At 42.7% G+C, this 25,784-nt stretch overlaps 1 protein-coding gene across 1 annotated transcript in view; it reads left to right on the top strand.

Annotated features, from left to right (window-relative positions):
- LOC142971622 (titin-like) overlaps positions 1-25,784 on the top strand; it is a 212,089-nt gene that overhangs the window by 93,597 nt on the left and 92,708 nt on the right. The window contains exons 99-123 of the mRNA XM_076112200.1: positions 9-1,643; positions 2,117-2,167; positions 2,294-2,689; positions 2,790-3,068; positions 3,519-3,788; positions 3,903-4,042; positions 4,164-4,290; positions 5,396-5,662; positions 5,779-6,045; positions 6,339-6,602; positions 7,330-7,469; positions 7,707-7,833; positions 8,005-8,271; positions 8,427-8,693; positions 8,833-9,099; positions 10,457-10,596; positions 10,689-10,815; positions 17,182-17,324; positions 20,159-20,282; positions 20,893-21,159; positions 21,895-21,992; positions 22,086-22,254; positions 22,835-23,104; positions 24,109-24,375; positions 25,442-25,720. Coding sequence (XP_075968315.1) covers positions 9-1,643; positions 2,117-2,167; positions 2,294-2,689; positions 2,790-3,068; positions 3,519-3,788; positions 3,903-4,042; positions 4,164-4,290; positions 5,396-5,662; positions 5,779-6,045; positions 6,339-6,602; positions 7,330-7,469; positions 7,707-7,833; positions 8,005-8,271; positions 8,427-8,693; positions 8,833-9,099; positions 10,457-10,596; positions 10,689-10,815; positions 17,182-17,324; positions 20,159-20,282; positions 20,893-21,159; positions 21,895-21,992; positions 22,086-22,254; positions 22,835-23,104; positions 24,109-24,375; positions 25,442-25,720 — 6,648 coding nt within the window. The remainder of the gene's footprint in view (positions 1-8; positions 1,644-2,116; positions 2,168-2,293; positions 2,690-2,789; positions 3,069-3,518; positions 3,789-3,902; positions 4,043-4,163; positions 4,291-5,395; positions 5,663-5,778; positions 6,046-6,338; positions 6,603-7,329; positions 7,470-7,706; positions 7,834-8,004; positions 8,272-8,426; positions 8,694-8,832; positions 9,100-10,456; positions 10,597-10,688; positions 10,816-17,181; positions 17,325-20,158; positions 20,283-20,892; positions 21,160-21,894; positions 21,993-22,085; positions 22,255-22,834; positions 23,105-24,108; positions 24,376-25,441; positions 25,721-25,784) is intronic.

The following is a 25,784-nucleotide window of genomic DNA, read 5'->3' as shown; positions in this document are numbered from 1 at the left end:
TACCTTAGAAATTCTTCTGCAGAAAAAAGGAAAAATTCACACGGAAGTGGAGGGTACGTTTGAGATTCCCACTTTGAGGAAAACAACCAGAGTGATAAAGGAAGTGGAAGAGGAGCAGGAGATTATCAAACTGAAGAAGATTCCATCAGTTCCACATAAAGAGACTGAAGAAGAGGAAAAACCTCAGAAAGTCACCAAGACCACAGTCTTTGATGTTGAGGAGTTGGTGCACAGAGAAGAAGCTGTTGAGATGTCCGTCGCCACCAGGAGACCTGCAGAGGAGAGGAAACCTCGAGAGAAAGCAGATGTGGTGAAAAAGCCAGAAATTGTGAAGCCTAAAGAACAGGAACAGAAAGATGCTCCTAAAGATGCATGGACCCGCCAGAAACCCATTCCAACAGAGGAGAAACCAGAAGACAAGATTTCTGTGAAGAAAACTCCCAAGGCACCAAAGGAAGAGGAACCTGCTCCGCCGAGTGTAGCCTTGAAGAAAGTGAAAAAATTGCCTTCAGATGAGGTTGAAGCAGAGGTAGTCAAACTAAAACCATTTGTAAAGCCTGTTAAACCAGCTGAGGAGCCGGAGAAGGACAAGAAGGAGAGGCCAGACAGGGACGCAGTACCTTTCCAGAAGCTAGAGAGGATCCCCAAAGAGGTGGAAACCAAAGAACCTCCCAAGAAACCAGAGAAAGCTCCTCCAGAGGTGAAGGAGCCGCCAGCCAAGGTGCCAAAACCAGTAGATAAGAAGAAAACTCCAGAGAAAGAGCCTGAGGAGGTCAAAGCACCCACCAAGGTGAAGAAAATCCCACCACAGGAACAAGAGACAGAGAGCATCAAGCTGAAGCCCTTCTCCAGGCCTTCCAAAGAGGCTGCAGAAGAGCCTGAGAAGAAACCAGCAGAGGAGAAAGAGAGGAAGCCAGCCGATGAACTGCAGCACCGCCGCCGCACAAGTCCAGACGAAAAACCAAAAGAACGAGAGCCAGAGGTTATGCCGAAGAAACCCGAGATCCCAGAAGCTCCAGAGAAGAAGCCGGAGAAGGTGGTAGAGGCGGTTCCAGCAGAGAAGATGGTGTCTCCTGTGCCGGTTTCTGTTAAGAAACCAGAAAAGGTTCCTGAGGAGCCCAAACCTCTGCAGCTGAAGAAGGGAGTCATGCCCAAAGCAAAAGAGGAGAAAGAAGAAGTGGCTCTGAAGCCTTTTGCGCAGCTCAAGAAAGTTGAGCTGAAGAAGACTCCATCTCCAAAAGTTGAGAAGCTCAAAGAAGCAGTCCCTGTTGAGAAGATGCCGAGTATTGATAAACTCAAAAGGATTCCTAAAACGGTTTCACCGAGAGACTCTGTCGAAGCTGTTACTCTCAAAAAGGTCCCGAAGAAGCTGTCGCCGGAGGAGGCTGCAGAACCAGCAAAGCCCGTCAAAGGGAGGATCCCTCTGGTGAAGGAGGTCTCTCCTGGAGCCGTCCAGATGAAGAAGGTCGCCACCCAGCCAGAGGAGGAGGTGTTCGAAGAGGAAGCCGAGGAAGAGGCGGAGCAGGAGGAAGAAGAAGAGGCCTGGGGCGGGGAGGTGGTTCCCCGGGACAGTTACGGCTCTGAAGACTGGGAGGGTGAAGGAGAGGAAGGAGCTCTCGAGGTTCCAGGGGTCACCAGGAGAGGTGAGATGGTGGGCGGCCCCTAAAAACGGCTGAGAAAAACCATTTCTTCATGCTCCTGATAATCTTTACTCATTTCTACCATCATGCCTCCATCATAATCGTCTCTTCTTCATCGTATCTTAAGCGTGATGCGATTTATGCCATCTCCTTCTTGTGTTTATGTTAATTATCATTCTGTTTGTCAAACTGTCTGGTCATATCCATAACTTTCCATCATTTCTGTTATGTTATTTGTGCGTCTGTCATTTTAATATCTTTCCATTCCCATCAGTCCAACATGTGTTCTCATACCATCTCTACACTTCGGTTCCTTATTCCATCTCTTCATGGTGTAAAATCATTATTTCATATATTTACCATCACCATCACTTCATATTCACCAATCCATCCGCGTGGACTTTACATATCTCCCAGCACATTGACATATGATCACAGTGTGTGCAGCAAAATTCATTTGAATTGTTTCTGAACAGAGGGACAACCAGCAGAAGAAGCAGGAAGAGGTAGAGGTAGAGGGCTGAAACGTAAGTAAACCTATGAATTCTCAACAAAAAAAACCTGTTATGTTCTACATCCTTTTTGGTGATGCCACAGAACTCTTCTTGAAATCCAAAACATCAATTCATTCTCTTAAATGATTCTATTTCTAGCCAAGCAGACCCCGTCCCCTGGAGAAGGCCGGGGCCGTGGCCTAAAGCCCGGTGGAAAGGGCCCGTCGCCACCAGAGGAACCCTTCGCAGGATTCAAACTCAAAGCCGTCCCCCTGAAGTTCATCAAGAAGATTCAGGACATCGTGTTGCAGGAAGCCGAGTCCATCGGCTCGTCTGCCATGTTCGAGTGTCAGGTCTCGCCCTCCACCGCTATCACTACGTGGATGAAAGGCGACTGTAACCTGCGCGAGGATCCCAAACACAAGTTCACCTCTGACGGCAAAGATCGCAAGCTGAACATTATTGATGTGCAGCTGTCCGACACCGGTGAATACACCTGTATAGCCAAGAATGCCGGCAAGGAAATATCATGCACAGCCAAGCTCATTGTTGAAGGTACTTAACAATAAAACCAAAGATACTTGGTGTTGTGAAGACCAGAAATAGTACCAGTAGTCAAATAGCTCATTGCTTTCTTTGTTTAATCTCCACACAGAGTTACCTGTGAAGTGGATCAAAGAGCTGGAGGAGGAGACTTCAGCTATGAAGGGTCAGCCTCTGTATCTGACCTGTGAGTTGAACAAAGAGAGAGATGTGATATGGAAGTGGAACGGAGAGGTCTTGAAGAAACAGGCCGGCAAGATTCAGATCAACATCATCGGTATGCAGCACTCCGTGACCATCCAGAACACCACTGAGGCCGAAACGGGGCTCTACTCGTGTGAAGTGGCCAACCAGGAAGATGTAAAGACTGCAACGAATGTCAAAATCATTGGTGAGCACAATATTGAACATATCGCCAAACACAGTAGCTAGATTTGGACAGGAATGGCTTGTAGTACCGAGGGGCACCACCTTTGTGGCCCATTGCTATTTAAAATACCATGTCATAATACGCTGATGACATGCAACAATATATTTAAATTCTTCTGAACAATGTTTTACATCTTGATGTCCAGAAGTAGATGTCAGTGAGTAACCTGCAGCTAAATTCAGATAATCATATTCACATCTTGGACATTGCAAATTCAGATTATGAGAAACCTTGAATTTCTCTCCTTAAGCTTCACTTCAAACTGCAGTAATGTCAGAAAACTGCTTGAAGTCAGATCATCCCAGACTAAGCCTGTTTTATTTCCTCTGCCCTGCCTTAGACTGCATGTTATATTTAGTATATTAATGGTACACATCGTGTCTTTAATGCTTTAATGTTCTACTCCAATAGAAATCATCAAAGATTGGATTGTGAAACCACTGAGAGACCAGCATGTGAAGCCAAAGGCTACTGCTACATTTAAATGTGAGCTCTTCAAGGAAACCCCCAACTGGAAGTGGCTCAAAGGAGAGACCGAGGTCACTCCTTCTGACAAGGTGGAGATAAAGAAGGATGGAAAGGAGATGACGCTCACCATCAAGAACTGTCAGCCCGAGGACGTAGCAGAATACGCCCTGGAGGTGGAAGGACGCGTCTACACTGCCAAGCTAACACTTGGAGGTTTATCCATCTACCTACTTTCCTTCCTTTGAACTTCAGCCCCTCTAACACTTTTATCTATCCTTCTATCATTTGGTTGATATCTATGAGTACTAATTCAAATCTCTTTCTCAGAGCGGGAGGCGGAGATCCTGAAGCCCCTGGCCAGCGTTGAGGTGGTCGAGAAGGAAGATGCCATGTTTGAGACAGAGATCTCTGAGGAGGATGTTCCAGGAGAATGGAAGCTCAAAGGAGAGGTTTTGATCAGATCACCGGTATGACTTCATGGACTTGTTTGTGTACAAAATGTTACGATTCTTAATGCATGTATTTCTACTTTTGCATGGCCATTTTCATTACTTTATTCATATAAATGTGCTGTGATGTATTCACCAGACTTGCGACATCCAAATGGAGGGTGGGGTGCGTAGACTCACTCTGAAAAACTGCCAGGTGGATCAGGCCGGAGAGGTGTCCTACCAAGCTCTTAACGCCATAACCAGCGCAATGCTCAATGTCAGAGGTAAGAAGTACTTCTGGTATCTGGGACCGGAGTTACAAATGTACCATGACTTTAAGATATTAGCTGTAAAAAATAAAGAAGTAAGATCTGTGGGAAATTAAATAAAGCTTTACGGCACGTAAAAGCAGACCGTAGATCTTTATTTAAGAGGGTTGAAGAGTTAAATTCATTATTTGGGGCATTTTTTGAGACGACGTGCAGGCCGGAAAGAGGAGGAGCAATTTTGGTGTGAAATCAACTATTTCCTACAATCTAAATGGTGTCCAGTGTGTTTTTCTGTTGTCTGTCCAAAGGAAAATGTTTTATTTGTTGTCTGTCCAAAGGAAAATGTTTTATTTGTCGTTTGTTCAAATGTCTGTTGTTGACGATGGTCAATCGTAAATCTGTATCGTCTGTGGTTAAATATTTGATGTTAAAGCTACGTTCAGTGGCCAGTTTATTATTTAAACCAACACCATGCTCATGACTGGATCCCTCCACCAGACACGAAATCACTAACACTTAGCAGCAGATCATGGATTTCTGTAAGTATCTGATTTAATCAACATTAAATCAGTCAGATGGTCAAACAGGAGGTAACTGGTGCAGAAAGACGAGTTGGCCTGAAGAATGAAGATTCTGGTCACATCCTGATGAAGCTGAAGTCAGAATTTGGTGCCAGCTGGACGAGATGATGGACTGGTCCTTCCTCATGACGAGAGCTTTGTTGAATGTTTCGTGAAAAACGCTTTTTACCAGCAAGACATGACAGCTCTTTAGAGTCTTTCAACGTCATGCTCCAAAGAAGGCTGTTCTTTGTGAATGATCCCAGGAACGCAAAGACGTTGTTTTGCTTAGACGACCAGCACAACCTGAAGATTTTTCCACTGGGTTTTCTGTTGGATATGATGGGATTAACTGTGTGTACCATCAATGAGCCACAATCTAGTCTGCAACCAGAACATTGTGGGTGTTTCACATAAATACCGCCGATATCCCTTTGGTAGGATTCCATAGAGGCGTACAACCCAGTAAACTGGCCACTGGCTGTAGTCAGTTGCACCTGTTGTTGTGTTTTGTCGTGTTGTTGATGTGTTCTGTACCTGTGTCACCTTTTTAAACCCAGAAATCGAAATGGACTTTGTTGTCCCGCTGAAGGACATTTCTGTGCCTGAAAAGAAACAGGCTAAGTTTGAATGCACCATCACGAAGGATGTCTCTAAGGTCATGTGGCACAGAGGCGCCGACATCATCACCACAGACCAAAAGTATGACATCATCGATGATGGAAAGAAGCACATGCTGATCATAAACTGCTGTGAATTTGATGACGAGGATGAATATACAATTGCGGTTTTGGGCAAAACGTCCACAGCTAGACTCACAGTGGAGGGTAAGTGCTGGACCACCACTACCGGACCTTTATTATTATCATTATGACTCCATTGAGTTGGTTCACTCCTCTTTCAAACTAACTTACTTGGATATGCTTTACTAATACAACTTTAGGTATTAGGCTCAAATTTATCTTGCCGATAAAGGACCAAACTGTGAAGGAAGGCAACATGGCTCGTTTTGAGCTAGAGCTCTCTCACGAGAACGTCCCCGTCACCTGGTACAAGAACGATGTCAAAATCCACCCGAGCAGAACGGTGGTCACTCACGTGGACGGAAAGAAACACGTGCTAGAAATAAAGGAAGTGACTCTAGATGATACTTGCCAGATTAAGGCCGAGGCCAAAGGAATTCCTTCCATGGCCAACCTGACGGTCATAGGTAAACCACGATGAATCCATCTGTCTTCTGTCTGTCCTCCTCCGCCAGTGTGTCTTCTTCTTCCCCCACAGCTATTTGTCCATGTTTGTGTCACTCATTATGTATTTGTATGATGTTTTACTGTCTTCTATGTCATGCATTTGTGTTCCTTGTCTTGTTTGACTGTCTTGTTCTTTGTTTGCCTTGGACCATATATATGTATGTGTAGTACTGCTGTTGTACATGTGTTGTTTGTGTGTAGTTCACATGTTGTATATGTGTTGAGAGTCACCCAAAAAATGTCCCCATTCCAGAGGGAGATGCGTACTTCACAGTTAAGCTGCAGGACTACACCGCGGTGGAGAAAGACCAGGTGGTTCTAGATTGCGAGCTCAGCAAAGACGTGGATGTCATGTGGTACCACAACGAGGCCGAGATCAAGACCTCTAAGGTGGTGGCCATTAAGGCTGAGGGCAAACGCAGATCCCTCGTCATCAAGAAAGTCGGGGACAAAGACAAAGGACAGTACGTATGTGACTGTGGGACCGACAAGACAACGGCAACGCTTCACATTGAAGGTAAAAACAAAATAATTAGTTTTGAGGAAACCTCCTCCTGCTTCGCACACCTCTGTAGCTCACCTTCATCTGCACCGCCTCCTAACCAAACCTCGAGACCCATCGCCACCTTTCTTGTTGCAGTTTTTCCATCACCTCTTAATTACCACTGTCATCACCTGTATGTGGTCCCTCTCCCATCACTCCACCCTCATGAAAACGGTAGAAACACACTACAAGAGTCAAAGGGTTTTTCGGAGACGGAAGCTCCGGTGAATTTCTCCCTTGATTATCGCCCTAATGCTGGAGATCAGTCCTCTCCTGTAGTGTTCTTCCACCGTAACTCTTGTCCGTCTCTTTATGCGCTTTGAAGGGTCTTCACGGTTCCCCTACCAGAACCACCCCCTCTGTGAAGAAACAAACCCCTTTATTGTTATTCAGTATATTCTGAAGAACTGTGGCACCTCAATACTGTAGTAGGTCCATATCGAACCAAAAGATCTCCTCAGACGTTACTCTTTGGCAATGATGTGCCCTGATGTGTCCAAAAGAATTGACGACACTGGAAGGTCATTTGGTTTTCTATGGTCCTATGAAAAGGCTGCACAATAAAGGAGGTTTCTGTTTAGTGTCTGTGCCCGTCTGTTGTCTTACGTATTTGTATTCGTATGGACTGTGTTTTTGTAATAATGTCAAGTTTGTCTGAACGTCTTCAGTGAGAATTTTTGTCCCCTGTGTTAAACGTCAGCTCGCCACATCAAGGTGGTTCGGCCGGTGTACGGCGTTGAGGTGTTTGATGGAGAGACCGCTCGATTTGAGGTGGAGCTCAGTGAGGACGACGTCCACGGCCAATGGAAACTGAACGGAGAAGTCCTCAGTCCATCCGCCGTATGTCTCTTCAAATAACACCTCAGCAGATATTCTCTTAACCTTTGGTTTTGATTCACTTTCATTTTGATTTGGGATTCGATGTGACGTCACATGTCAAACCTCAGGGTTGAGATGTGAATCATGAGGATGTTTGATCTCTTGTTAGCTAACAAATGAAAGTGGGTTGACCAGAGGGCCTTTTTTCTTTGAATCCTTGTGTTTTTTTATACTGAAAAGTTTGTCGGTCGTCTGCAGGATGTTGAGATTGTGGAGGACGGTGCCAAACACACACTGGTGTTGTACAACTGCAAAGTGCCTCAAACAGGCGAGGTGGCGTTTAACGCCGCCAATGCCAAGAGTTCTGCTAACCTGAAAGTGAAGGGTGAGCTTTTCTTGTGCAAAGTCTCAACGGGCACACGCTGTGCTCGTGGTTTACCTCTTTGAAAATGAAGAAGCTGGAGCACACTGGTTCCTTTTAAGATCTTGTTGTAGTTTTATGGGTCGCTGCAGAATGAAACCTTGATACCGGCTGTATATCTGTCTGAATCAACAGAGGTCCCGGTCTCATTCATTACACCGCTGACCGACGTGCACGTGTACGAAAAGGACGAGGCAAAGTTTGAGCTGGAAATTTCTAGAGAGCCCAAAAGCTTCCGCTGGCTGAAGGGATCTCAGGAGTTGTCAAACGATGATAAGTTTGAACTCCTGGTGGAGGGAAAGAGACACACCCTTATTGTAAAATCTGCCAGATACGAAGACGAAGCCAAATACATGTTTGAGGCTGAAGATAAACGGACGTCTGGAAAGTTGATTATCAAAGGTAAATGGTTGTTAGGCAGGAACGGTGTGATGTGTTCTGGGCCTTTTAAACACATCGTCACCGTTATCATCTGTATGTGTTCATATCTTTTTCAACTGTGTTCCAACTCTATTTTAATTGCCTTCATGTATATATATGTATAATTTCTTTGTCAGGTATTCGCCTCGAATTTATCAAACCCATTAAAGACGTGACCGTGAAGGAGCGTGAAACGGCCGAGTTCAGCGTGGAACTCTCTCACGAAAAGATCCCGGTGGTCTGGTACAAAAACGACGTCCGTCTGCACCCCAGCAAGGTGGTGCACATGTCTGAGGACGGGAAAGTCCACACGCTGGCCTTCAAGGAGGTCACCGTCGACGACACCTCCATGATCAAAGTGGAGGCAATGGGCAAGACCTCAGAGGCCATGCTCACCGTGCTCGGTCAGTATCATTTTGAGGTGTAAATTCTCAGAAATGATACCGAAGACTTGACCTCAGTATTGATGACTTTTTTGGCCTCCCATGTTTCTAAACTGCTGCTGGTTGTTACTGGTTTGTTTTGTTACGTGTCTTCTTGCAGAGGGCGACTTGTACTTTGCGGTGCGGCTCCAGAACTACACCGCCGTCGAGAAGGACGAGGTCATTCTGTCCTGTGAGCTGAGCAAGGCCGCCGCCGAGGTCCGGTGGTTCAAAAACGGGAACGAAATCTTTCCCTCCAAGAACATTTTCCTCCAATCGGACGGCAAGAAGCGAATGCTGGTGATCAAGAAGGCGGCCAAGAGCCACATGGGAGTGTTCACCTGCGACTGTGGCACCGACAAAACCACCGCCGACCTGAACATCGAAGGTAATACCTGCTGTGATGAGGGCCCTCCCCCCAGACCCCAGTCAGGACTGGCCCCGCCCACCACCATTGACCGAAACCCCGTCTCCTCTCTGGGCTCATCTCCCATCCATCCTCCATCACTGTTCTCTCACTCTGACTGATTGTACTTGTATAGAAACACTAATATGAACTCTGAAGAAATGATGGAGACATGAATCTGTTAATGTCTCTTCACTCAGATGTTCATAAGAGCGTTCATATACATCTTATGATATTCATATCATACTCATGTATATTTGTTATCTTCTTATTTTTATTGATTTATATTTTACAGGAGATTTGATGGTGCAATTTCAACCATCTTTCCTGCACAACACATCTAGTTCTCTTAAGTTAATGCAAAATGATGATGATTTAAAATTGATTATATTCAAAATTAAATAAATAATAAAAGCAGGCATGGCAATTAGGAGCTCAAACTGTCTGTAAATGTGTTTGTAGAACATATTTACAAAGTTTGAAATTGAATGCAAACTATTGTCAACAAGTGTTAATCACACCTTTATATACAGTATATCCATCCATCCATCCATTTTCCTCCGCTTATCCGGGGTCGGGTTGCGGTGGCAACAGGCCAAGCAGGCTGACCCAGACTTCCCTCTCACTATATATATATATATATATATATATATATATATATATATATATATATATATATATATATATATATATATATATATATATATATATATATATATATATATATATATATATATATATATATATATATATATATATATATATATATATATATATATATATATATATATATATATATATATATATATATATATATATATTTCACAATCAAGTTATAAAACTAAATTTTTTGTTAATGTGACGATAATTATTATTATTATTAATTTCTGCTGCTACCAACAATAATAATAGAAACAATACTGATAAAGAAGTTCTAATGTTAGTTCTATTTTCACAGCTGACAGAAATACATTTAGACATTTTGATCCTTTCTGGTAGGACAAATCTGATGAACATAATTCATAAATGTCTTCATAAACATGGAGTTACAAGGCTTTATAAGACATGTATAGAGTACCTGTTGACAGTGTTCAGATGTTTTATAGGTCTGGAGTTACTCAATGTCTTCTGTTTTTGTCTGTAAAAAACTGTAAGTCGCTCTAAATGAGCGTCACATGTCTTCATGTCTTCACTGTTTGTCCTCCTGAGACACAACGTCGTTTGTTTCACTGTACACGACAACATGAAACTGTTCTTACTCGATGTTTCTGTGTTTTCTCTGGCGGATCTCAGCTCCCTCTTTGGTTTTTCTCTAACTGTTTTTTTAAAACCTCTGCAGAGCGTGACATCAAGGTCGTCCGCCCACTTTACAGCGTGGAGGTCACCGAGACCGAGACGGCCAAGTTTGAGACGGAGATTTCAGAGGAGGATCTTCACTCCACCTGGAAACTGAAAGGAGAGATGCTCCACCCGTCTCCTGTAAGATTCAACTTTATCCTGTGAAGACCGTTTAGTTTGAGATGAACTGATTCTTTTGATTGTTTGAACGGTGGATTATTTTTTGTCCTCAGGATGTGGAGATCAAGGAAGAGGGATCCCGACACATGTTGATCCTCTTCAACTGCAAAATGGACATGGCCGGAAGTGTAGACTTCTCTGCAGCGAATGCCAAATCCTCAGCTCAGCTCAGGGTCAAAGGTGACAGAAATAACACTGACAGTTTATGAAAACATTTGTTTGTAGTCGGCTTAAAATCCAGGAAAGTCCGCCTCTTTGCAGACGACACTCTGGTTTCTGTTTGGACTCTGATCCTCCGCTCAACATTTACAGTTACTGCTACCTGATTCACCAGATTGTAGCTATTCCTTCATGGAGTTCACATGTAGACGTGAGAAACATCAAACCTGTCGTCTGCTGTGTCCTGATTGGTTGGCTGAGAGGGAAAAAGTTTCATCTTTATCAGTTTTTAGAAGCTCTGAAAGCCCAAAGAAGACTTTACTAAAATCATAATGTTTAAACTGCAATTTTCATTTTAAAGTTTACAATGAAGTCCCCAGTGAGCTTCCATACCTCACCACGTCTTCACTCACTGTTGATATCTGGGTAAAATTGAACTTTGTCGTATCTAATCAATGATGAGGCACATAAGTGAGGAAAGATGATGAAAAATATTTATTAGAATATAAACATTTTCTTAAAAAGATATTCACTAAAAATGTTGCGGGAGAAATCTTTGAGTAAAATATTTAATGTGTTAACACATAATCCAGTTTGAGGTTATGCTAGCTGTTCCCCCCCTGTTCCCAGTATCTATGCTAAGCTAGGCTAACGAATCATATTAAATGTAAACATGAGAGACCTCAATCTAAGCATCTAACTCTGAGCAAAAAAAAGTAAACAGATTAATTAATAAACTAAATTATTTGCATAATTGTCCTCCAGAAGATCTACAAGCTAAAACATTTTAATATTGTTTTCAGTTTAATGTAATTAGATAGATGGATGGATGGATGGATGATAGATAGATAGATAGATAGATAGATAGATAGATAGATAGATAGATTGATTGATACTGTATTCATCCCCAGGGGGAAATTTGTATGCAGTATTACAGCAGCAAAGATATACTTCTGCAAACAAAGTAACAGAGTAAAAATATTAAGTATGAAAAATGCACAATATATACAATAAAATAAGTAGGACATATTAAATATAAGAATATAAGAAGATAAAATTAAAAAAATACACAGTATATACAATGAAATAGAATAGTGTTAAATTAACTAACTAGGTAAAAAACAGCAGTGCAAAAATCAACCAACCAGCAACAACAGTGTAGTGGTGTGTAGTGATGTGGAGGATGATCTGTTCAGAGGTGATTTATTATAAAGTGTTATAGCAGGAATGTTCTCCTGTATCTGTCCTTTGACAGCGGAGCTGGATCAGTCTGTCCCTGCAGTAGGTGGTGGAGAGGGTGGTCCGGGTTATTCAATATGGATAATAGTTTCTTCAGTGTCCTCCTCTCCACCACCTCTTCCAGATAGTCTTGTTAGCAGCCAATGATGGAGCCGGCCTTCTTAATCAGTTTGTTAAGTCTGTTGGTGTCTCCGGCTCCAATGCTGCTCCCCCAGCAGACTACGGAGAAGCACAGTGCACTGACCACAACAGACTGGTAGAACATCTCCAACATCTTGCTGCACACGTTGAAGGATCGAAGTTTCCTCAAGAAAAAGAGTCGACTCATCCCCTTCTTGTACACAGCGTTGATGTTGGTCTTCCAGTTCAGTCTGCTGTCGATGGAGACCCCCAGGAACTTGTACTCCTCCACCATGTCCATATCCTCTCCCAGAACTCTCAGCGGTTGTGGAGCCGTCGTCTTCCTCCTGAAGTCGACCACCATCTCTCTGGTCTTGGCCACGTTCAGACGCAGGTGATTTCTACCGGCCCACTCCACAAAGTCATCCACTACTGTCCTGTACTCCTCCTCCCGTCCGTCCCATATACACCCGACCACTGCAGAGTCATCAGAGAACTTCTGCAGATGGCATGACCCCGAGATGTACTGGAAGTCAGTGGTGTACAAGGTGAACAGGAAGGGAGACAGAACAGTTCCCTGTGAGGCTCCAGTATCACTGACCACCGTATCAGACAGCACACGGCCCAGTCGGACAAACTGGTCTGCCTGTGAGGTAGTCAGTGATCCAGGAGACGGTGGACGCGTTAACCCCCACCACCCGCAGCTTCTCACTCAGCAGCACTGGTTGGATGGTGTTGAATGCACTGAAATGAAGAAACTGATTCTCACAGAGCCACCGGATCCATCCAGGTGCGACTGAGCTCGTTGCAGCAGGTAGATGATGGCGTCGTCCACTCCTACATGAGGCTGGTATGCAAATTGCAGAGGGTCCAGTGAGGATTTCACCTGCGGTCGGAGGTGGGCCAAGACCAGCCTCTCCAGCACCTTCATCACATGAGATGTGAGGGCAACTGGTCGGTAGTCATTGAGGCCAGATGGAGTCGTCTTCTTTGGTACAGGAACCAGGCACGACGTTTTCCACAGCACCGGGACTTCCTCCTGCTTCAGGCTCAGGTTCTATAGGTGTTGCAGGACAACAGACAGCTGGCTGGCGCAGGTCTTCAGGACCCTGGGGCTGATGCCATCAGGTCCCGCAGCCTTGCCTTGGTGGAGTCTCTCCAGCTGTCTTCTCACCTGGCCAGTCATCACAGAGAGGGGGGGGAGGGCGGTCATAGTGTCGGTGGTGGCAGAGCCCTTTGAAGTGGAGGGCTCTGTGTCCATGCAGCTCACCAGGGGGGACAGAGGGGGGAGGGGGGGAGGCAGCCGAGGTGTTTGGGAGGTGTGGTGTGTGGAGGAGACAGATGAGGGCTGTGAACTAAACCTATTGAAGAAAGAGTTTAGCTCGTTGGCCCTCTCCAGGGAGCCCCCTGGTTGTCTCCCTCCAACCTTGAAGCCGGTTATCTGCTTCATCCCGGTCCACACCTCCTTCACGTTGTTCTGCTGGAGTTTGGCCTCCAGCTTCCTCCTGTAGGAGTCCTTGCACTCCCTGAGCTTCACCTTCAGGTCGCGCTCGACTCTCTTGATCTCCTCCCTGTCCCCAGACCTGAAAGCTGCGTTCTTCTTATTAAGAAGAGCTTTCAGGTCACTGGTGATCCAAGGCTTGTTGTTGGGGAAGCAGTGTCCAGTCCGGGATGGAATGGTGGTTTGTTCACAGAATTTAAAACCTCTTTAGCCCGAGCGAGCCCCAATTGGGGTTCTAGTACCGGTACCGAGGTTCCGAATGGACTTTTCATCAAATAATATGAAAAATGGCCCAGACATGTAAAATACCGAAAAAAAAAAAAAGTCCGAGCAAAATCATTATGCAGGTCTTTTTACGCAATTATACACAGTATACACAAACTAATTAAATACACTAGAAGATTTATCACAATATCAGGATTTTTCTGCAAAAAATCCGCCAACTATGCAGCAGAAATTCATCTTTCATCACAAAGCCGGCAGCGAAAATGGCCGAACGATACATGAAATCGCACGAGGGCTCGATACGGCGTCGACCCAGCGTGTCCAAATAGACCTCCGACAAAGCATTCAAAGGTCACAGGACAAACCCCAAGAAACCGCACACTGCTCTCGAGAAATACAATTGAAAATCTACATACCTTTTGGCGATTTTCGTCCAGAAAAAAACAGTTAATCCATTGAAAGCTGCTGCAGCGCTGTAGTGCATTTCCTGCTCTGTCTGCCGGCATTGAAATTAACTTGCTGTGACCTGGCATGCGAAAATGGCCCGCATTCTTCGCCTGGACCAACCTATTTTTCGCATGGGGGTCGAGCCCACCTTATCAAGATTTTTACTGACTAATGTCCCTCAGCATTCCAAATAACACCCCTGACGGCTTTCAATGGACTATTCCGGACCCAACGACGTGTCATATACCTAAATCGGCCAATCACAGGCCTTACAAATCTCACATACACACTGAGTCAGAGCAGGTTTTTTTCATGAATGACACATATGACATCTGGAAATAACTGAACATGGCTGAAAATTATTGCAAACTGCTTTATTATGATGTATTGAACACTCTTAGTGATAAAGCAAGTGAATATATAGTTAATATGTAGTTATATAGTATATAAAATGAGTATACAGCAATGCAACAGCTGGTTCCGAAAATGTGTATGCAATTTTCGAGCAGAGGGCTAAAAATAGGGCTAGGGCTATAGAGGTTAATATATTCTGTGATGCAGTCCGTCATACTGTTGATGTCATCCCCATGTGGTCCACACAGCACATCCCAGTCCGTTGACCCAAAGCAGTCCTGCAGAGCGTCATTAGCCTCTTGAGACCACCTCCTCACAGTCCTGGTGGTCACAGGCAGCCTCTGCACCAGAGGAACATACTTTGGTGTTCATTAGTTTGTTTTATAGCAAATTGAAAACATTTCTGCAACTCATGTCTGATTGACACTTTCAGGGTTATTCCAACAAGATTCATTCTTGTTGATTGTTGATAAAATATTAACGTATAAAGTATTTACATACATTCACAAGAGAATTTCACACTTCAGAGACACGAGCTGCTGCAGAACAAATAGAGTGTAAAGATAAAAGTAGAGTGTAAAGATAGAAATAGAGTGTAAAGATAAAAGTAGAGTGTAAAGATAGAAATAGAGTGTAAAGATAAAAGTAGAGTGTAAAGATAGAAATAGAGTGTAAAGATAAAAGTAGAGTGTAAAGATAGAAATAGAGTGTAAAGATAAAAGTAGAGTGTAAAGATAGAAATAGAGTGTAAAGATAAAAGTAGAGTGTAAAGATAGAAATAGAGTGTAAAGATAAAAGTAGAGTGTAAAGATAGAAATAGAGTGTAAAGATAAAAGTAGAGTGTAAAGATAGAAATAGAGTGTAAAGATAGAAATAGAGTGTAAAGATAAAAGTAGAGTGTAAAGATAAAAGTAGAGTGTAAAGATAGAAATAGAGTGTAAAGATAAAAGTAGAGTGTAAAGATAGAAATAGAGTGTAAAGATAGAAATAGAGTGTAAAGATAAAAGTAGAGTGTAAAGATAGAAATAGAGTGTAAAGATAGAAATAGAGTGTAAAGATAAAAGTAGAGTGTAAAGATAAAAGCTTCTGGAGGACATCAGGAGTAACAAAGAGTCAAACTCAGATAGTTTGTTGAGAAACTTACTGAAAACAAGAAACTCTTCTCATCCAACCAACAAAAATAAAGTTTACCTGCAAAGAAACAGAGAATAGATTTAGTTGTGTCTTTCTGAAGATAAGAGTTTATGACTCAGTAACACTTGTGAATAAAAGATAAAATGAGTAAAGAATCAGGGCCTTTTAGGTAAATCTTTTTATTATATTACTATATTCATTAGAATAAAGTCCTACATTAATGCGAGAAAAACTCGTAAAAGTGTAAAACATCTAAATGATCTTAGTATTTATTTATGTTCATAAAAGAACATCAGAACATTTATCTTTCTGTTATTTAACGGTGTGAAGACGTTAATCCATCCTACAATAGTGGAGCCAGGAGGTTCTTTGACCAAAAAAACACAATACTTGAGTTTATACTAGAAGATGTGTGAGCGTTGTACTCGTAGTTTATGACTTAAATCTCTGAGAATATTCACCTTTTCTTTCTAGTAAATTCTTGTAACATTTCTCTGAATTTGACCTCCTTCCTCTCGCTCCGTTATTTATTTATTTGTTATGTCCCTGATACGCTGCATATCTTCAACAATCAGTGTTTAAATGTAACATTCGATCCTGAGGCAGAACAGTTACAGCTTCACAGTTAAGGGATCAATGGCTCTAAATTAGATCTCAAACTAAATCGTGAAACTGTCGCTGACTGTTAAATCTGAACTGTTTATATTTCCGATAAAGACCCGGATCAGTCTGGTGCTCCTGAACGAGCAGATCCAGATGAAGTAAACGTGTGTCAGCTGTCCGTCACAGTCGGCCGTTAACTGTCTGTGATTAAGAGGCTTTAAATGAGGCATGTGAGGAAGCCGGCTGTAAACAGTCGATGCAGCTTGTTCATCTGAAGCGACGTCCTGGATCTCAGAACACGGCGGTTACATGACGGCTTTCAGTCTTCCTGCAGTGTGACGTTAGGTAACTCCTGCGAGGAGCTCCACATTCTCCTTTTCCAGAAAAAAATGTCAGCCTGTTGACTGACAGGAGCAGATTGAATCCCCCCCCCCCCCCCTGATAGGTTTGACAGAGGCGGGCTCTCAGCCAATCGGGGCCCTCGGTTATTTTAGAAGCCGCATGCCTTATCTAGAGCAGGTTGGCAGTGATTGGCAGGGAGGAGGACGCGACCCCGTCCCTCACTGGTTTCCTGCAGGTCGCATGCTAATGAGCTAGCCCCCCAACGCCGAGTCACCAGGGTGTCCGTCTGCAGTTGTCGTGAGGACATCCACCTTCAGCTCAGCCACACCATGAGGACGAGCCGCTGAGGATTATTCTCTCTTTTTTGGATCTATTGACCTGTTTTGGGGGGGGACTAATCATGTCTTCTCACCAATCCAAAGCCCGAGTCATCGGCCTGGCGAGACCCCTGAACGACGCCACCGTGACCGCAGGGGAGACCGCCACCTTCGAGTGTGAGCTGTCCTACGAGGGCATCGCTGTCGAGTGGTTCCTGGAGGGTTCCAAGCTGGAACCGAGCAACAGAGTAAGTCCTGACACACCTGAGTCCTCAAAACAAAGCACCACTCACTTCCTGACACACAACACCTGTTGACATGCAGACCCTCCTCCTCCTCCTCGGGGGGGGGGGGTCCGGGGGGCCTCGTGGGTTGGTTCTGGTCCAGATCCGGGGTCCTCTTTGTACACAATGTTCAGGTTCTCTGTTGCAGATCCAGCTCTGTCTTCATATAAGGGCCTGCTGCTGCTGGAGGTTCAGGATTCCAGCTGAGCATTCGATCCTGGTTTTGAGAGAACGCAGTGTAGCGGGGCTTTTTCTGCCCTGCAAGCGTTTCTACAGGGTTATTTTTAACGGAGGCGCAGGGCAGGTGGCAACAGGAGCAGTTTGACAGCTTGAGTTTTAAAATCACACCACAGAGGAGCAGGAAGTGATTTTTTTCCTGTTTTCAGGCTGAAATAAGAGGCGAGGAAGAGTCGGTGCTCTGACTCGATGTCCAGTCGTAACGAGGGATTAGTTTGATTATCAGATGTAACCGAAGAACTCTGAAGGTGTCGGATGACACACGAAGTCTCTCTGACATTTACTGCATGTTACATAGTCGACGAGCTGCTGCAGCTGGTTTTAGAAAATCAGTTTTCTTACAATATTAAAGATAAAGTGAGTAAATAAACAGGTTAACTGTGACGCAGCGCAAACAGAAACTACTGTTTGTTTTTTGTTTCCATCAAAGATTTATTATTTGGTTAAGAAGTAAAGTCATAGATTTGATGTAAGATTATGGTTAAAACTAAAGATAAATATGAATGTAACCAACGTGAAATCAATTATTACTTGACAGAACAAAGACATCTGAACTAAATCATTTATAAATGTATTATTACAAACATGAGTAATATTCCTCACCTTCCAGTTCAAAGAGTTTAAAACAACAGAATCAGGAAACAATTAAAGCTTTGGTGCTTTAATGATGCACAGAAAATAAAACTATGAAACAGTTTGTTGAGCCACAGATTTAGTTTCATAAAGTGAAATGTACTTTTTATTGATGTTTACGAGATCTTTAGACCTTTAGAGGAAACAACACGAGCTGCTGAGCAACTCTGACTCAGAACATTGAAGAAAGAAAAACAAAGTTTGGTCTTTTATCAGCTGAAAATAACAAAAAGTAAAATAATATCTGTCTGCAGACCTGAAGAAACATAAGTGCTTTTATTTCAATCTGTCTCAATCACAACATACTTTTCACACAAACAATAAGTTTAATGTTGAAACCAACAACAAAAAATGATCCAGGACAAACAATCTGAAAAGTTTTTAAAATATAAAAACTAAATACAGATAATTGTTCTTGTTTGTGTTGTTGTTATTCTTAAGATAAAAAGGTAAAGATGTCATAAACACCGAATGTTTAATTCCTCTTTCTGATTATGTTTCTGTGGGCTCGGTGTGAAATACAGTCTGTGGAGGTAAAACCAGCCTTCAGGTGTCAAAGGTCATGCTGTTTAAATCGGGGGAAGGAGAGCAGCTGCCTGCATTCGTTCTAGCTGTCGGGGATCAGCTGACTCACCATGCATGTGCTGCAGACCCGAGAACCCAAAACTTCAGCTCAACTCTGTGTCTTGTGAACCTCACAGACAATGTGAAGGGATGAAAAACAAAATTATTTGGCTGACTCTTGTATATGGCTGACTCTTGAGTGTATGCTGGACACCTGTCAGGCAGACTTCAGGGAAAAAATCCCCCAAATCTCCTGACAAGTGCTGTTCAGGCTAGTACAAACCCTCTCATTAACTGACTCTGTTGAGCCTGGCAGGTAGTATTCAGGGCAGGGTAAACCCTAAGAGTCCACAGAAAGGACAAAACATATAAAAGAAACAGTTAAAATAGTGCAATCAAAGAAAGTTTAAATAGTACAATCAGAAACTAGGTTTGTTCTTGACGTATCAAGTGACCTGAGCTGCATTCCTTGTGTGATGGTTACGTCTGTTGCATATGTTTTGTAACTGGTTGAAGAAATATTCAGGTGTCTGATAAAATACTACGTTTATGAAAACCATAAGAAGGCTGTGGTGGAGTTTAATTAACTGAGAACCATGACAGGCGAGAGTGCATACATGCTGTATTAGTGCTAATCTGGCAGCTCTGTTTTGAAGCAGTTGTAGTTTATTGAAGTCCTTGTTAGCTGCTGCTGACCATGTGACTGTAGAGCAGACGACCAAAGACCAAGGACTGTAACACCTGATGAACAATAGAGTTAAATAAGTGAAGCACTTTCTAGTCATATCTCTGCCCCTTCACATTCAGACCAACTGTTCGTCCAGCACTACACCAGTAGTTTGGTCTTCTTCTATAGCTGAACCTGACACCGACAGGTGAAGCTGTGTGTCACCATTAAGCCAAACAAGAAATGTTCAGGGCTCGTTTGTTCACTTTCACCCAATCAGACTCTCTCTCTAGATCCTGGTTCAGGATGGTTACTAGTTCATGTTTATTTGAAGCAGTGCTATGATACAGTGTTGTGTCATCTGCATACATTACCATGCTGGCCTTCTTAATTACTAGAGGCAGATCATTTGTGAAAATAGAAAACAGTAAAGGGGCCTAAGCAGCTTCCTTGTGGAACCCCACAGCTGATGTATCTGCAGTCTGATAAGCTACCATTATAATAATCTAATATATAATATTGCTATTATAAAAGACTCTCTGAAACATAACTGACCGTCCAACAGAGAGCCTACTGCTGAATCCATATTCGGTAGGTGGTGTTCAGGAAAGGTTAAACCCCACTATAACTGACTCTGTTTAATCTGACAGGTAGTATTCAGGGCAGGTTAAACCCCTGTAATGACTCTGTTGAACAGGTGGTGCTGAAGGCGGAGGCTAAAGTCCATAGTTTGACTCTGAGGGACGTCCGGCTGAATGAAGCCGGACAAGTTAAACTCACCGCCAAAGACTTCCAGACTGAGGCCAACCTCATCGTCAAAGGTAAGATCTACTGGTTCTTCTGGACTCTGATAACTCTACTGGTTCTTCTGGACTCTAATGACTCTACTGGTTTGACTGGACTCTGATGACTCTACTGGTTCTTCTGGACTCTAATGACTCTACTGGTTCGACTGGACTCTGATGACTCTACTGGTTCTTCTGGACTCTAATGACTCTACTGGTTCTACTGGACTCTGATAACTCTACTGGTTCTGCTGGTATCCGATGACTCTACTGGTTCTATTAGACTCTGATGACTCTACTGATTTTACTGGACTGTGATGACTCTACTGGTTCTTCTGGACTCTAATGACTCAACTGGACTCTAATGACTCTACTGATTTTACTGGACTCTGATAACTCTACTGGTTCTTCTGGACTCTGATGACTCTACTGGTTCTTCTGGACTCTGATAACTCTACTGGTTCTTCTGGACTCTGATGACTCTACTGGTTCTTCTGGACTCTGATAACTCTACTGGTTCTTCTGGACTCTGATGACTCTACTGGTTCTGCTGGACTCCAGATTTTCAATGGAAGTTCTGTATTGAGTTTTATGTTTCACAAACAAAACTAAACAACTGTCCCGTGTGTTCTTGTGTTGCGTTCAGAGCCGGCGGTGGAGTTCTCGAAACCTCTAGAGGACCAGACGGTGGAGGAGGAAGCAACCGCCACGCTGGAGTGTGAAGTTTCCAGAGAGAACGCAGAGGTCCGCTGGTTCAGAGACGGACAGGAAATCAGAAAGACTAAGAAGTACGAGATGATCGTCGACGGATACAAGAGAGCGCTGGTGATCCACGACTGCACTCTGGACGACTCAAAGACCTACGCTTGTGACGCCAAAGCCTTCAAAACCTCCTGTTTCCTTACTGTGGAACGTGAGTACACATTTATAGAAGAGTTAAGGAACCTTCTTACTATCAAGGGACTCCTCAATGTAGGAACCCTTTATTAGACAACGGAAACCACTTTAAACTTCAGGACCAGATCCCTCAAAAAGGTAACAACTTTCTTTAAGAGGGTTCCTTAAAGGACCCTCTAAAAAACCTTCAAATTTATAAAGTGAAGTCAGAGCTTCATGTGTTAAAGCTGCATTCTCTCTAGTGTCCACCAGGGGGCGACTCCTCTGGTTGTATAGAAGTCTATGAGAAAATGACTCTACTTCTCTCTTGATTTATTACCTCAGTAAACATTGTAAACATGAGTTTATGGTCTCAATCTCTAGTTTCAAGTCTTCTTCAATACAGCATGATGTTCATTTAGTACATTATGGTCCATTTAGAGTCACACAGACCATAAAGCAGGGGATGCTTTAGGGCGGGGCTACACAGTGATTGACAGGTCTCTACCAGAGACGTATACGGTGTCTCTACGTCACTCCTCCTCAGTCCAGATATGGTCACTTCCTGTTGACTGGTTGCAAAAAAAACTCTAGTGAGAGTTAATAAATCTTTTGTTGGAGTTAAAGGATCCAACAAGAACTTAAAGACCCTCCTTCGTTAGATCTTGTGGTCTCGTTAGAGATATACTATGATGTAATGATATATATATATACAGTATATATATATATATATATATATATATATATAATGAATCGTCCTGTGTGTCCTCAGCTCCTCATATCGAGTTCTCTAAGCCGCTCCATGACGTGGAAGTGAAAGAAAAGGAATCTGCCAGGTTTGAGTGTGAAGTTTCCAGAGAGGACGTCAAAGTGAGTTAGTTTGTCGTTGATGAAATAAGAAATAAAGGAAACATTCAGATGATTTTGTTTCTGAGATCGATTCCTCTTATTGTCTCGCTGCAGGTCCGCTGGTTTAAAGACGGAAGTGAGATCAGAAAGGGGAAGAAGTACGAGATAATCGCTCAAGGTCGCCAACACGTCCTCGTCGTCCACAAGTCGGTGTTCGATGATGAGGCCGAATACGAATGTGACGCTAAAACCTCCAAATCCTCCGGCATGCTGACCGTCGTTGGTAAGAAACTCTTTTATTGATTATCATTTATGAGTCTGGATCCTCCTGTCAAAGTTAACTCACCTTTAGAGGAACTTACAGAGTGAACCTCGTATGTGATACAACAGATAACTGAACGGTATAAATATGTAATATATATATACACAGTATATACTGTATATATTACATCTTTATATATATATATATTAGTGCTGGGCAAGTTAACACGTTATTATCGCGTTAACGTATTAATTAATTAACGCCGATTATTTTATCGCGCGTTAACGCAGATTTTTTTTATTATTAAGCGGACATTTTTAACACAAGAACCGGTCGGCAGCGAGCGGTGAACAGTTGTTTGTGTGGCGTCTCTTCCGTCTCTTCCTGTTTCCTTCACCTACATTCCCCTGGGTCCTAAGTCCCTCCATGTACAGCTTCTTATCTTTTCTATTAATTATGTTTAAACTTGTGAAGGTTTTCTGTTGTTAAAAGGTGTTTGTTAGTATTTATTAAATGTTATGGTTATAAAAGAGAAGGTCTCAGAAGGTAGAAAAGTCTCCTACGACTCTTGAATCTTTACGTTTTCTTGGTCTGGTCACAGAGGAGGAGGCCCGCTTCAGTAAGAACCTGTCCAACGTGGAGGGCACGGAGACGGACAGCGTGAAGCTGATCTGCGAGGTGTCCAAACCCGGCACCGACGTCACGTGGTACCGAGGAGACGAGGAGCTGCCGGAGGGCGGTCGCTACGAGCACATCGTGGACGGGAAGAGGAGGATCCTCCTGATCCAGGACCTGAAGATTGGGGACGCCGGAGAGTACAGCTGCAGACTGAGTCCCAGCATCAAGACCTCCGGGACCCTCAAGATCAATGGTGAGGATTTACCTCCGGAACATTTATGAATGCGCTTTGAAGCCTCTAATGATAATAATAATTAATAAATGATGTCGTAACAAGACGGATTAAAAAAAAACAATGAAAAGTCTAAAATAAGGTTTTTAGACAAATATAAACAGCTGCAGACGCTGGGTTTGATTTACCACTAATTCATTTATGTAAGGTATATATATACATATATATGTATATATATATATGTAGATCCTTTAGATCTACAATCGGAGAAGTACGGAAGCTCTGAGAGGAAAGAAGAAAAAACCTTCTGGTGATTTATTTTCTGAGGTCTGATCCAAATAGTTTTTAATATAATAATATAATAATAACGAGCATCTTATTTTGTTTATTTATTTTCATCTGTGAGACTAAAAAGTTTTGACCGGTGATTTTTGTTTTTTGTCAGGATCATTCTTTTTAAGTGTGTGTTGTTGTTTTTGGGCCACAAGAACAGTACATCAATACCTCTTATTATGAATATGAATAAAAGCACAACACGAGGTGCGTATATTGTGTTGTTTGCAAGTTCTGTAAATATAAACTCATAAACAAAGATCCTGACAAATAATTAAATTGATAAAAAGATGAATTACATTACAGTCATTTAGCAGACGCTTTTATCCAAAGCGACTTACCATTCAGATTCTATCACATTTCTACACCGTAGGCACAACTACGGGAGCAATTTTGGGGTTAAGTGTCTTGCTCAAGGACACATCGACATGCGACTAGCAGAGCCGGAGCCGGGATTCGAACCGCCGATCCTCTGATTGAAGGACGGCCCTGCTATCCACTTAGCCACAGTCGCCCCATGAATGACCTGTTCTTAAGTCAGGAACACAGAAGATGGAAACTCAGACTTAGAAAATGGATCAGCTGGATGTTATTCTTCTCATTGGCGTCTCAAGGCTTCCGTAGCGAGTTTAACGTCTGCGTAAAAACCCGCTGACCTCCGACCTCTCGTGGTGCTTCCTGTCTGTTTTCAGAACTGGCTGCCGAGTTCATCTCCAGGCCTCAGAACCAGGAGGTGGTGGAGGGCGAGAAGGCGGAGTTCACCTGCTCCGTCTCCAAGGAGACCTACCAGGTGAAGTGGCTGAAAGACGACAAAGAGCTGGAGGCGGGAGACAAGTACCAGACGGTGAGCGACGGGAAGAGACGGACGCTGGTCATCAAGAGCTGCGAGCTCAAAGACGAGGGCGGATACGTGGTGATGATCGGACCGACCAGAGCCAGCGCCGACCTCACCGTGCTCGGTAAGCCCCGCCCACTCACCAAGCCCCGCCCTCTCAATCTCAGTCTTTGTAGAGAGATTTAAAGATAAATACACAACACAAAAATGTAATTTGACTGATAACTGTTTATATTTCTGGCATTGTGTTTATTTGGTTTTTGCACCGTAATGATCATTTTTATTTTCTTATTCTTTATTTGTACTTTTCCTTCTGAATAAATAAAGTTTTATCTTATCAACAAAAACAACAATTGAAGAAGAGCAACGACACTTTAAATTAGTTTCATTTATAGAAACAAGAAAAATAATCTTTGTAAGTAGTAACAAGGATTATTGATATGGAAGCTCATTCCTGGCAGAAAAACAAAAAGAATATATGTATTGGTCGGAATATATAATTATTATTATAAACAATTTAAAAAAACTTACGTAAATCAAAAGTGTGAGAAACAAAATGGAGATTTAGACATTTTAGGACTTTTTAAAGTCAAAATTACAACTTAGTAAATCAGAATTTCAACTTCCTGTCTCATTATTTGGAGTTAGAAAGTCAAAACTCCGTTCTAGTGGCAGACATGCGTAACAACATTATGCCGTGTAGTTTAACTTATTTTTTTATATTCATTTTATTGTATTTTGTATTTTTTTAGGTTTAACTTTGAAAAGTTCAACTTTCAGTTTATACCAAGAACAAAATACATCAAAATTGTTTTTGTTTTATCTTATATTTTAATTCAAGTTGAATTAGTTGAATTACATTTCAACTTAGGCATTTAAATATAGAAATTAAATACATTTTCTCAACAATTAATATAATAATTAATTCAATAAATAACATTTTCAACGATGCTTCACATTCCAGCTTAAGTTACATTTTTACAAACACATTTACAGAGTTTGACTTCACTACCTTTGGTTTGAATAGTCTCTGATGAGCTTCACTACCTTTGGTTTGAAGAGTCTCTGATGAGCTTCACTACCTTTGGTTTGAAGAGTGTCTGATGAGCTTCACTACCTTTGGTTTGAAGAGTGTCTGATGAGCTTCACTATCTTTGGTTTGAAGAGTGTCTGATGTTTCCGTCCTGCAGAGAAACTGAAGGTCATCACGCCGCTGAAGGATACGGAGGCCAACGAAGGTCAGGAGGTGGTCCTGAACTGTGAGGTGAACTCAGAGGGAGCGAAGGCCAAGTGGCTGAAGAAGGAGGAGACGATATTCGAGAGCAGCAAGTACTTGATGGTCCAGAGGGACAACGTCTTCTCGCTGAGGATCAGAGACGCCCAGAAGGGAGACGAGTCCAACTACAGCATCGTTCTGACCAATCAGAGAGCAGAGCAGGCCAAGAGCTCCTGTGACCTCACGGTCAAAGGTCAGTGTGCTATTTAAATTAGCTCAACATTAAAAAGTCTATATTAATATTATTTTACACTTTC

This window comes from Anarhichas minor, unplaced genomic scaffold, assembly GCF_050575085.1.
Source record: "Anarhichas minor isolate MPS153535 unplaced genomic scaffold, ASM5057508v1 ptg000048l, whole genome shotgun sequence".
Lineage (NCBI taxonomy): Eukaryota > Metazoa > Chordata > Actinopteri > Perciformes > Anarhichadidae > Anarhichas > Anarhichas minor.
This window is presented reverse-complemented; position numbering and strand designations above follow the sequence as displayed.